The sequence below is a fragment of the Bombina bombina genome, chromosome 4 (genome assembly GCF_027579735.1).
Source record: "Bombina bombina isolate aBomBom1 chromosome 4, aBomBom1.pri, whole genome shotgun sequence".
Classification (NCBI taxonomy): Eukaryota; Metazoa; Chordata; class Amphibia; order Anura; family Bombinatoridae; genus Bombina; species Bombina bombina.
In genome coordinates, this window is record NC_069502.1 from 949,086,772 (window position 1) to 949,100,142 (window position 13,371).

The 13,371-nt window shown below is 40.0% G+C and overlaps 1 protein-coding gene across 1 annotated transcript in view; it reads left to right on the top strand.

Moving 5' to 3' along the window:
* ACOXL (acyl-CoA oxidase like) overlaps positions 1 to 13,371 on the top strand; it is a 1,233,832-nt gene that overhangs the window by 200,053 nt on the left and 1,020,408 nt on the right. Inside the window, exons 7-8 of the mRNA XM_053712602.1 lie at positions 1,044 to 1,116; positions 7,680 to 7,812. Coding sequence (XP_053568577.1) covers positions 1,044 to 1,116; positions 7,680 to 7,812 — 206 coding nt within the window. The remainder of the gene's footprint in view (positions 1 to 1,043; positions 1,117 to 7,679; positions 7,813 to 13,371) is intronic.

The window sequence follows — 13,371 nt, forward strand, 5'->3', positions numbered from 1 at the left end:
TATCTGAATCACGAAATAAAAAAATTGGGTTTAGTATACCTTTAAACAACTTCATGTGCATGAGCACATTATCTATATGAAACACATGAACGAACACCCTCTAGCTGTGAAAAACTGCCAAATGCATTTACATTAGAGGTGGCCTTCAAGGGCTTAGAAATTAGCATATGAGCCTACCTAGGTTTAGCTATAAACTACGAATAACAAGAGAACAAAGCAAATTTGATGATAAAAGTAAATTAGAAACTTGTTTAAAATGACATGCCCTATCTAAATCATGAAAGTTTAATTTGGACTTTACTATCCCTTTAACTTACAGCCCCTGAAGATTGAATTACTACAAATTTTTATGTGATGTTTATTGTCCCTTTAGCTTACATGAAAAGTTAGCAGAATAAATATTGACAACACATTACAATGTTATTTACTTTTTTGCAATGTAGCGCAATATTTTATTCTCCATAAATGTTAAATGTCCCTTTGAGAATATATGTTTACACATTGTGTTTATCAGGTATTCACTTTAAGTCCACATACTTACTTACCTGATCAGGTTGAGACAGCTAACACACAAGTGCATGATAATTAAAAGCTTGCTGACATGGAGTAAAGTCATGCACAATCTTTGGAGGCCTTTTTTGATCATTATATGTAATGTGTAACCAGAACTCTGTATAGCTAGATATAATTTTAAGACCTAGAATTCTAGTAGTACTGAAAAGACTTCTGAGACGAGACCGGAGCAGAGAGCTTGAGAACATATGCTTAAGGGTATCCTAATCTTACACTTGAGAAATATGGACAGACTTGATGGTACGTTTGTTTCTTATTTCCTATCACAATCCATTTTTGCGTTACTAGAAATGTTTTTGAGTATAGAGGCTTAGTTTCCATTGCAGTTGTAAACTCCTCCATAGACTTTAATGGAGATACTTGTTACCACCAGTTAATACACTTTATATCAGCAATGGAAATAGGGCCTGAGTGAAATATTCATTGTTTTTTCATTGTTATTGTTTATAAAAATTATGATTCTATTTCAGGTCTTCATGGTGTTGACAATGGCATTTTGACATTCAGTCAGGTTCGAATACCAAGAGAAAACCTCCTGGACAAGTTAGTAATATATGTTTTGTTCCTACTGTTATGCTACTGTGTCATGTATTGCCTGTAACCTAGATCAGAAGCTTAAAACCAAAATGTGCAAAATTCTTCAAATTGATATTGAAATGCACCCATGCACAGTTCAATTTTGACCTTTATATCCCTTTCAAGGATCACTAAATACTGTAGAGTTGCATAATTAACAAGTGCAAAATAAAAAGACAAGGCAATATCACTTAGTTTTAATATCAAATAAGCAGTAGATTTTTTTTTCTGACAAATTTATTTCCCCCCCATTTGCCGGCCCCCTATATCATGTGACAGTCATCAGGCAATCACAGACTAGTATACATATACCCTGTGAACTTGTGCACATGCTCAGTAGTGTGTATATAAAAAGAATGTGCAACATTTGATAATAGAAGTAAATTGGAAAGTCCATTAAAACTGTATGCTCCATCTGATTTATGAAAGATTGATTTTGACTTTAGGGTCCCTTTAATGCTTTATATATGTGGTTTTGATTAACACTGCTACCACTATATCTTACGCATTCCTCCCTTAATGATCTTTTTGCACTGCGGATTATTCATGATACAGCTTTCAGCCTTAACTACCTTTGCCAACTTGAGTTCACCCCAATCATGGTCCCTCACAGTCCTGTTCAGTTTCATAGCTTACACATTAACATTTAGCTCCATTACCCAACCTTTCACTGTGAGACAATCTATATTGTTTTGCTCATATATTCCTCTGTAATACAGGTACAAATCTCCAAATCTCAAATTCCAAAATCCAGCAATATTGTGAAACAGACTTTTTAATTAATATTTTTTCTTTCCAATGGCAGGGAGAGTCCACAACTTTATTCATTACTGTTGGGAATATCAACACCTGGCCACCATGAGGAAGCAAAGCCACCCCAGCTAAAAGCTATAAATATCCCTCCCACTTCCCCTATCCCCCCAGTCATTCTTTGCCTTTCGTCACTATAGGAGGATGGCAGAGAAGTGTTAGAAGAAAATTTTAGTCCATTAATGGGTATTTTCCCTTGTGTGAAGTGTGAAGTGAGGTATTTGAGTAACCATGTTATCCTCTCAGTGAGAGTTGTGGTGAAAGTTGGTTCTAGATGTCGCAGGGAACGATCTCTGACCACTATCTAGATTTAAAACTATCACCTCCTGGGAAATCAGTGTTAACGCTTTACACTGTTAACCGCTTCTCTTGTGTGGATGTGTTTGGTGAGACTGTCAGACATTGAGATGCTGTGCCTGCTCCACAGCTTTGATCCTGGAGGATAAGTCCTTTATTTTACTTTTAGGGATTATGCCTAGTGGGCTGCAAATTTCCTGAGGTTATGGGGACATTAAGTAAACAGTTCAGTGTGATACTTTTTATTCCTCTTCCGGATATGGGGACATTAAATACCTTTATATAAGGCTGAGGGTAGAGGTGCCACGCTAAAAGGTTCAAAAAACAATTCTCTTACAATATTGAGACCTTATACCCGCTATGGAGGATTCTGATGTTAACCCTTGAGAGGGTTCTGTTTCAGCGATCACAGTAACGAATGCATGTTTTTATTGTGAGGAGACTATGGTTTGCCCACCTGCACAATTCTGTTCTATCTGCTTATGTTCTATGTTAAAGACCAAGAAGGGGTCTAAATCTGGTTTACCCCCCTGGCACTTTTATGTGCTCTGAACCTTCTACCTCTCAGGACTCCGTTGTCCCAGAGATGCCTATTCTGCATCCGCAATCCCCTTTTAACCCTATGACAGCTGGAGGTAATTTTTTGCCAGCAGATTTTACTTCACAGCTTCAATCTGTGGTATCAGCTGCATTAAATGCTTTACCTATCTCTGGAAAACGTAAGAAGAAGGGTAAGCATAGTTTCACTGACTTGGGGGTTAACACCTCTATTCAGTCTGAGTTGGCTAGTTTGTCTCACCTTTCTGAGGATAATCTAACCTCGGTTGCATCTGAGGGTGAGCTTTCGGAGTCAGAGGTATCTGAAATTAAACTTTCTACTCCTGAGGAACCAAATTTTAGGTTTAAGGTTGAAGACCTTCGCTTTCTTTTGAAAAACGTATTGTCTATTTTAGAGGTTCCGGACGATAAGCTTCCCGAGGAACCTATTATCCCTAAATTAGATGGGGTCTATGAGGAGGAGAAGGTTCTTAAAACCTTCCCTGTACCTGTACGAATGGCGAAAATTATTATTAGAGAGTGTGAAAAGATTGGAACTCCTTTCTCCCCTTCAAATTTTAAGAAGCTGTTTCCGGTCCCTGAATCACATTTAGAGTTATGGAACTCTATTCCTAAGGTAGATTGGGCCATTTCTACTCTCGCCAAGCGTACTACTATCCCTCTAGGGGATAGCTCCTCTTTAAGAGATCCCATGGACAGGAAGTTGGAAGGCTATCTTAGAAAGATGTTTCATCATATGAGCCTTCTATTTCAGCCTGGCGGCTGCTGTGGCAGCAGTCGCAGGTGCTGCTACCTACTGGTGTGATTCGTTGTCAGAGCTAATTGAAGTCTAATCCCCCATGAAAGATATACAGGACAGGATTAAGGCTCTCAAGATAGCCAACTCCTTTATTTGTGATGCTAATATGCAGATTGTCCGTCTGAATGCCAAGTCTTCAGGTTTTGCAGTTTTGTCGCGTAGAGCTCTTTGGTTAAAGTCTTGGTCCGCTGATATGGTATCTAAGACCAGACTTCTTTCCTTACCATTCAAGGGGAAGATTTTGTTTGGGTCAGGCTTGGACTCCATCATCTCCACAGTAACAGGAGGGAAGGGCCTTTTCCTTCCTCAGTATAAGAAGGTAAGAACTAAGGGTCGCCAATCCTCTAATATTCGTTCAGACAAAACTCAGCGGACTCAGTCCTCCTCCAAACCTGAACAGTCTAAGAGTACTTGGAAGCCCAACCAGTCCTGGAACAAGTCCAAACAGGCCAAGAAGACTACAGATAACAAATCTGCATGAAAGGCCGGCCCCTGATCCGGGACCGGATTGAGTAGAGGCAGACTGTCTTCTTTCCTAGAGGCTTGGGTCCAAGACGTTCAGGATCCCAGGGTAATAATTGTTTCCCAGGGTTACAAGATAGGGTTCAAATCTCATCCCTCAAGAGGCAGATTTCTTCTCTCTAGATTATCTACAAGACCAGAGAAAAGGGCAGCATTTTTAGACTGCGTTCAGGATCTCCTCTTTGCAGTTCCCATTTCTAGACTTAAAATGTCTCAACAAGTTTCTCAGGGACCCTTCCTTCAAAATGGAGACTATCAGGCACATCCTTCCCATTATCCAGGAGGGACAGTTCATGACCACAATATACTTAAAGGATGCATACCTTCATGTCCCGGTCCACAAGGATCATTTTCAGTTTCTGAGGTTTGCATTCCTGGACCAGCATTTCCAGTTCATAGCCTTGCCATTAGGCTTAGCTACTGCTCCTAGAATTTTCACAATGGTTCTGGGAGCTCTCCTTGCGGTGGCCAGGTCTCAGGGTATCGCTGTAGCCCGTACCTGGACGATATCTTGGTTCAAGCTCTATCTTTTCTTTTGGCAAGATATCAGACGGAGTCTCATCTGTGTCTTCTCCAAACTCACGGATGGAAGATAGAAAAGAGTTCCCTGTTTTCCAGTACCAGGGTTGTTTTTCTCGGAACTATCATTGACTCATTATCAATGAAAGATCAGAGACGTTTCAAGCTGGTGACAGCATGTCTATCCCTTCAGACCACTCTTAATCCTTCAGTGGCTCAGTGCATGGAGGTAATTGGTCTCATGGTGTCCGCCATGGACATTATTCCTTTTGCTCGATTCCATCTCAGAACTCTACAACTATGCATGTTAAGTAAGTGGAACGGAGATGACCTAAACCTCTCTCAACAGAATGTTCTGGACAATCTGACGAGAGACTCTCTCTCTTTTGGTGGCTCTGTCAAGATCACCTGGCCCTAGGCACATGCTTCTTGAGACCATCCTGGGAGATTATGACTATAGATGCCAGCCTCTCAGGCTGGGGACTAGTCTCAGGCTGGGGAGCAGTCTGGGGTTCCAAAAGGGGTCAGGGGACGTGGTTCCGAGAAGAATCTTCTCTTCCTATTAATATCTTGGAGCTTCGGGCGATTCACAAGGCTCTAAGGGCATGGCCCCAGCTCTGTTCTGCCCATTATATAAGATTCCAATCAGACAATATAACCTTGGTGGCTTACATCAGCCACCAGGGAGGAACAAGAAGTTCCCTAGCAATGATAGAGGTGTCTCGAATTCTTAAATGGGCGGAATCTCACAACTGTCTTCTTTCCGAGATTCACATCCTGGGGGTGGACAACTGGGAAGCGGACTTCCATAGCAGACAATCCTTTCACCCGGGGGAGTGGGCTCTACACCCCAAGGTGCTCTCCGAGATAATTTTCAGATGAAGGGTTCCGGAGATAGACCTAATGGCTTCTCATCTCAATAGCAAACTACCCAGATACAGGTCGAGATCGAGGGATCCTCAAGCGGAGTTGGTAGATGCATTAGTGGTTCCATGGAGGTTCAATCTCATATATCTCTTTCCTCCATTGGCCTTTCTCCCTTGAATAGTGACTCAAATCAAGCAGGAGCAGGCTCCGGTAATACTAATAGCACCATCGTGGCCACGAAGGACTTGGTTTGCGGATCTAATAAGAATGTCCTTCTCCCCTCCGTGGAGATTACCTTGTCGTGCGGATCTTCTGACCCAGGGTCCTTTCCTACATCAAAATCTCGATTCTGTGAGACTAACTGCATGGAAATTGAACGTTTAGTCTTATCCAAGAGAGGTTTTTTGGATATTGTGATAGACACTTTGATCCAGGCTCGCAAGCTGGTCACTCGCCGTATTTACCACAAGGTATGTCATACTTACCTTCTTTGGTATGAGGAACGCTGTCTTCCATGGCACAAGGTAAAGGTTACCAGAATTATGTCTTTTCTCCAGAATGGTTTAGAAAAGGGTCTCTCTGCCAGTTCTCTGAAGGGTCAGATCTCGGCCCTGTCGGTCTTACTGCACAAGAGGTAAGCGAATCTTCTGGGTGTGCAGTCCTTTGTTCAGGCTCTGGCTAGGATCAGGTCTGTGTTTAAACCTGTTGCTCCTCCTTGAACCCTCAACCTTGTTCTTCGTGTTTTGCAACAGGCTCTGTTTGAGCCTATATATTCTGTTGATCTTAAGCGTGCCTTAAAATGATATCTTCAGGCTACTAAGGATTTCAGGCAATCCTCTTCCTTGTTTGTTTTATACTCTGGTAAGCGCAAGGGTCTGAAGGCCTCTGAGACTTCGTTATCTTTCTGGCTGAGAAGTATCATCCGTTTGGCTTATGAGAAGGCTGGACAACAGCCTCCTGAGAGGATAACGGCTCATTCCACTAGAGCAGTTTCTTCTTTCTGGGCTTTTAAGAATGAAGTATTCTATGGATCAGATTTTTAAGGTGGCTACCTAGTCCTCCTTACAGTCTTTTTCAAAGTTCTATAAATTTGATGTTTTTGCTTCTGCGGAAGCAGTTTTTGGGAGAAATATGTTGCAGGCTGTGGTGCCCTCAGATTAGGGTCCGCCTTTTCTTTTTGCCCTCCCGTTTTATTGATTCAGTGTCCTCTGGAGCTTGGGTATTGGTTCCCAACGGTAATGAATGAAGTCGTGGACTCTACCTGCATTTGGAAAGAAAACACAATTTATGCTTACCATATAAATTCCTTTCTTTCCTGGCAGGGAGAGTCCACGACCCCGCTCGTAATATATTTGGGCGGCTTCCCTTGATTTTTTCTTCTGGCACCTTTATATCCTAATGTTTCTCCTGCTTTTCCTTGTTCCCTCAGCCGAATGACTGGGGGTATAGGGGAAGGAGGAGGGATATTTATAGTCTTTGGCTGGGGTGTCTTTGCCTCCTCCTGGTGGCCAGGTGTTGATATTCCCAACAGTAATGAATGAAGTTGTGGACTGCCAGGAAAGAAAGGAATTTATCTGGTAAGCATACATTTTTATTTTTTATTTTAAATACAATGATTAAAAATTGCATTTTCCCCACAAGTAAGTCACATTCTTCTCTGTCTGCTTCTTTAGTTTTGTTTTTGTGTTCTAAAATGCAAATACTAGTCTATATTTATTTAAAACAGATATGACCTATTTCATTACAGTACTGTACTATCTCTCTAAAGCACTGGTTTTTAAACCTGTTCCCAAGACGACCTAACAGGCCACATTTTGGGGATATGTGAAATGAATTACAGGTGAAATAATCAGCTTATTAGTAAACATGATTATTTTACCTACTCTCATACAAGTTAATCCTGAAAATCTGGCCTGTTAGGGAGACCGGAGGACAGGTTTGAAAACCAGTGCTCTAAGGGTACAAAGTATCTAAAGTGATATAAAACTACCTTTAAGTTGCATGTATAAGCTGTATTATGACATGTAAATATTGTGTAAATGGCATAAGATACACTTGTTCCCATCCCCTCTCCAAGTTCTAAAATTAAAACAGTTTACGTGATTTACTACACACAGCTTTATTTTAACCTCTTATTAAAATCTTATTTTTTTTTCAGGTTTGGTTCAGTTTCTCCAGATGGGAAATACCATTCTACTATTGAAAACAAAAGTGCTAGGTTTAATGCTATGCTTGCAGCCCTCACGCCAACCAGATTAGCGCTAACGTTTCAAGCATTGGGAGCTATGAAGGTACTTGTCCTTTTATTTGTTATACAGAACACATACATTGTAAGGAAGTTTAAAACCTGTATTGGTCATGTGCTTTTTTTCTTGTAAAATCTATTATTAAATTTCCATTAGGTATGTTTGTCCTTTAAAAGAAATAAAATATTCAGAGGTAGAGTGTTATGTCCATACACGGTATTATCAGAACTTTCTAGACATGAAGAGATAAGTAAACACTTCTATTATAATTTGTTCTTTTAATAGCAAGTAACAGGCAAAAATAAATAACCGATTCAAGTACAGCAAGTAGTGAGATATCTAGAGATGGTAAAGGGATGTCTAATTGAAAATCTTTCTACAAAGGGCTATATAGACAGGCTGCTATAAGACTGGAATATTCCATTTGGGGGAAACAAGAACAGTAGGTGTGTTTTAGATACATTGAAGTCATGATGAGCACTGACAGATATATACATTTGTAAAGTGGTATGAAGGTAGGGCCCTGTGCATCTGGTATCTTCTAGAAACTACATCTAAGTTTATAAAATGTCTGACATATTATATGACCACTTGGTACTACCTAGGACTGATAAGCACATTCCTAAAGGGGTTAAACAGGTGAAGGCCTGTACATCTAGATCTAGAATATACTTGAAACTGAATGAAATGTTATGAATCAACCTGGAAGAGGACGTGTGTATATATTGTCTCAACGCACTGTGAAGAGGAAGGATTGAGTGGCCAAAATATCTCCAAGGATCACTGCTGGAGAATTGCAGAAGTTGTTTGCGTCTTGTGGTCAGAAACTCTTCAAAACTACAATCCAACTTAACCTACATCACCACAAGTTGTTTGAAAGTTTCAAGTAAAAAGCCTCTACTCTCATCCAAAAACAAACTCAAGCGTCTTCAGTTTGACAGACACTACTGGAACTTCAAATTGAATCGGGTTCTATGGTCAGATGAAACCAAAATAGAACTTTTTGGCAAAAAAACACCAGAGTTGGGTTTGGCGCACACAGAGAGGTTGCCATATGGAAAAGTACCTCATGCACATAGTTAAATATGGTGGTAGCTCTTTATTGTTTTGGGGCTGTTTTTCTGCCAGAGAACCTGGACATTTTAGGATACATGGCATCATGGATTCTATCAAATAATATATTTTAAATGAAAACCTGACTTCCTCTGTCAGAAAGCTTAAAATGGGGCCGTGTTTGGATCTTCCAGCAGGACAATGATCAAAACATACATTAAAATCAACACAAAAATGGTTTACTGACCACACAATTAAGGTCCTGCCATGGCCATCCCAGTCCCCTGACTTGAACCCCATAGAAAACCTGTGGGGTGAACTGAAGAGGAGAGCACCAGCATTGACCTAGAAATTTGAAGAATCTGGAGAGATTCTGTATGGAGGAATAGTCTCAATTCCCTGGCCATGTATTCTCCAAATTCATCCGGCATTATAGGAGAAGACTCAGAGCTGTTATCTTGGCAAAGGGAGGTAGCACAAAGTGCCAATAATTGTGCCACTCATATATTTTAACAAAGATCTTTTTTTTTTTTTTTTTAATAAACCCGTGTTGTGTTTGATATCCATTGAGAGAAGATTATTTTTTGAACAAAAGATCAAAAGGTTAAACCATAAAGACAATTTTTCACAGCCTTCTTTGCTCATATTTACCAATGGTGCCAATATTAGTGGAGGGCACTGTATGTATGTGTGTGTGTTTTTATATATATACTGTGTGTGTATATATATATATATATATATATATACATAAAACACGGAAGGGAACTGCACTCTCATACCGGACCGGGTACACATCCCATGACCCTGCAACATGCTCAGCCCTGGGTGCCACTGGCACTCACAGGAAGCTGTGCTGTCCCCAGAGTCACAGGCAGTTAACCCCAGCCAGGTCTGGGTGCAAGAACCATAGGGAAAATTACAAAACAAATTAATACAACACACAGAGAAAACCCAGCACTCACTTACAAGCTCTCAGCTAAGATTTAAAAGCAAAAATGGAAAGGTTAGTTACCGCATCTGGCCAAATGGGACAAGCCCAGGTACCTCGTCAAGGTCCTTTCCAATACCTGGGACCCTAAAACAGCCACACAATGCAAGCTTTCAAATCCAAACAAACTGGGAACAAGGGAAGGGTGCACAGGCATATGTAATCACCCTAGACATATACAAAACACGGAAGGGAACTGCACTCTCATACCGGACCGGGTACACATCCCATGACCCTGCAACATGCTCAGCCCTGGGTGCCACTGGCTCTCACAGGAAGCTGTGCTGTCCCCAGAGTCACAGGCAGTTAACCCCAGACAGGTCTGGGTGCAAGAACCATAGGGAAAATTACAAAACAAATTAATACAACACACAGAGGAAAACCCAGCACTCACTTACAAGCTCTCAGCTAAGATTTAAAAGCAAAAATGGAAAGGTTAGTTACTGCATCTATATATATACAGTATACAGTATATATATAATATATAGTAAACAACAGAAGTGAGTACACCCCTGTGCATTATTACTTAAATCTCAAATTATTTAAAATTGTATTACTTCTGAATAGCTGCATTATTTCTAAGTGTAGTACTGTATTTCTTCTTATGAACAATCAATAACAAATACTTTAGAAAGACAATATTTAAAATACAGGCCCCAAAGTATTAACTCAATGCAACAAAAGTTAATACACCTGTGACCACTGACACACAAGTCACATATGATTTCCAATTAGCCTAATTGTATGAACATGGCTATAAAATGACCTGTGAACACCAGAACTTTCTCAGTTTTGGACCTATGAGCTGTGTCTATCTGCACATCTGCATCATCGCTCCACATGGAAAAAAATTGCCAGAGGAATTGAAAAATCTTATTGTGAGACTTCACAAAGATGGAAAAAGATAGAGGAAGATCGATGACCAACTAAAAATCAGTATAAACAAAGTTGCAGCAGTAATCAGGAGATATAGAATGAGCCATAGTACCACTAACCAGAACTACAGTTACTCTTGTCCTAAAATGATGCCACAGACGGTGCGCTACTTGCACAATCTAGCTCTGAAAAGCAGTCGGGCAAGTGCTTCCGAACTGGCTCAGGGGCTATCAATAAAAATTGGATTTTCTGTGACAACTCAGACATTGCATAATGTCAACCTATATGGACGGTGTCCATAAAAAAAAACCTGCTTGCTCTTTGGCACAAAACTATAAGATAAAATTTTGCTAAACAGCATCAAAAGAAGCCTGATGAATATAGGGAGCACATTCTTTAGTCAGCTGAGACAAAGATAAATTTGGTCGGCTCAGATGGGGTCCAGCATGTTTGGCGTGAATCTGGCTAGGATTATTACAGTAAATGCATAGTCCCAACAGTGAAGCACCGAGGTGGGAGTGTGACGATATGGGGCTGCATGAGTGCAAAAGTTGTTGGGGAGATGACATTTATAGATGGCACCATGAATGCCTGGGATATACCAAAGTACTGGCTGACAAGATGACTCCCAGTCTCCAGAAGCTTGTCAGAAGAGGAATGTCCCAGCATGATAACGATCCAAAGCACACTGCCAAAATCACAAGAGTTTCTCAGTTAAAAAAAAGTAAAAACTATGACCTGAACAAGTATGTCCCCTGACTTGAATCCAGTAGATCACCTTTGGAATATTTTAAAGATAAAAGTAGAGCAACACATATATATAATTTGGCTATATTATTTGTTCTCTGTTGTAAGGGTAAATATAGGTTATGTTCTTCATAATGTAATTAGCACAGCAGTGATGGTAGTATTTGCTTAGCAGACAAAATTATATCTGAACACAAAAGCCCATGTTCCTGATGTAAAACTAACTCTACATTTGCAGTTTAATAATATGACCTGTCTACCTACGTTCTGTTGTCAAGCAGGTTTTTTTATTTTAAAAAAATGTCTTAAAATCTAAACACTTTCAGGCTGTAAACTTTTCCTGCAGTTTAAACATTGGGTAACTTCCAAAAATAATCAGTTTATTGCTTGGAGTCTTTCTCTATGATTGTTATGAGAATTGTCCTTTTAAAGGGACAGTCTACACCAGAATATGTATTGTTTTAAAAGATAGATAATTCCTTTTATTGCCCATTCCCTAGTTTTGCATAACCAACACAGTTATATTAATACACTTTTTACCTCTGTGATTATCTTGTATCTAAGCCTCTGCAAACTGCCCCTTATTTCAGTTCTTTTGACAGACTTGCATTTAAGCTAATCCGTGCTGGCTCCGAGGAACTCCAGATGCGTGAGCACAGTGTTATCTATATGAAACACATGAACTAACACCCTCTAGTAGTGAAAAACTGTCAAAATGCCCTGCGCTAAGAGGCGGCCTTCAAGGGCTTAGAAATTAGCATATGAACCTTCTAGATTTAGCTTTCAACTAAGAATACCAAGAGAACAAAGCAAAATTAATGATGGAAGTAAATTGGAAAATTGTTAAAAATTACTTGCCCTATCTGAATAATGAAAGTTTGTTTTGGACTAGACTGTACCTTTAAATATTCAGAACAGTATATGCTTCATTAAACCTTTGTAAAAATGACTTTGTTTATACCCAGCTATAAATTCTCCTCTAACATAATCTATAAGATATTTGGGGGTTGATCTCAATAGTTTAGAAAAACGTATTAAACGAGTTATCTACATAAATCCCCATATACTTTAATGGTGGTTTTCTATTGAAAACCATTAAATATAATTTTGTAATCGACCCCTTGGTTGGGTCATTGCTTTTCGTTAACTTGCAGGATCCACTCTTACCTTAAATCGCCTGTTCACTGTACTAAATTATGTCCTAATGAAACAAGTAAGTTATGTGTAGTCATTCAGTTAGTTGCAGGTAACGTGCACAAAAATATGCATTTTGTGTTTTTTTGTGATTCGTCCATTTCTTAAAAGAGCATGCAACCCAATTTCTTCTATAAGGTACGACGAGTCTACGGATTCATCCTTTACTTGTGGGATATTATCCTCCTGCTAACAGGAAGTGGCAAAGAGCACCACAGCAGAGCTGTCTATATAGCTCCTCCCTTAGCTCCACCCCCCAGTCATTTTCTTTGCCTACTCTAAGTACTAGGAAGGGTAAAGTGAAAGAGGTGATACAATATTAGTTTTTAATGGTTGACACTGAGTTTTGAATGTTTGTGGGCAAACGTTTTATGAACTGGGAGTGCTGTTAACGTTTTGTGGGCATTAACGTTTTTTGGGCAACTTTATTGAGGGTACACTTGGCTTATTTTTTGGGTCTCAGAACCCACATGGCTAGTTTAAAACCTCTCTGGTGCGGTTCTTTGAGGCTGTAGAGACATCGCGTGAGATGGGCGGGGCCTATTTTCGCGCCTCAGATGCGCAGTTGTTTTCACTCAGCAAGCTCCAACTCCTGAGGGCCCTTGTGGATGTTTTGGGCCAAATCGAAGCTTTAACCCCATATTTACTATCCCTGAGGGCAGGTAGGCGCCACAGCAAGGTGCTGATGTGTTTTTTTCCGGATTTAGGCCTAATTTCAATCTGGTTTGCACATTAAAGGGTTAAAT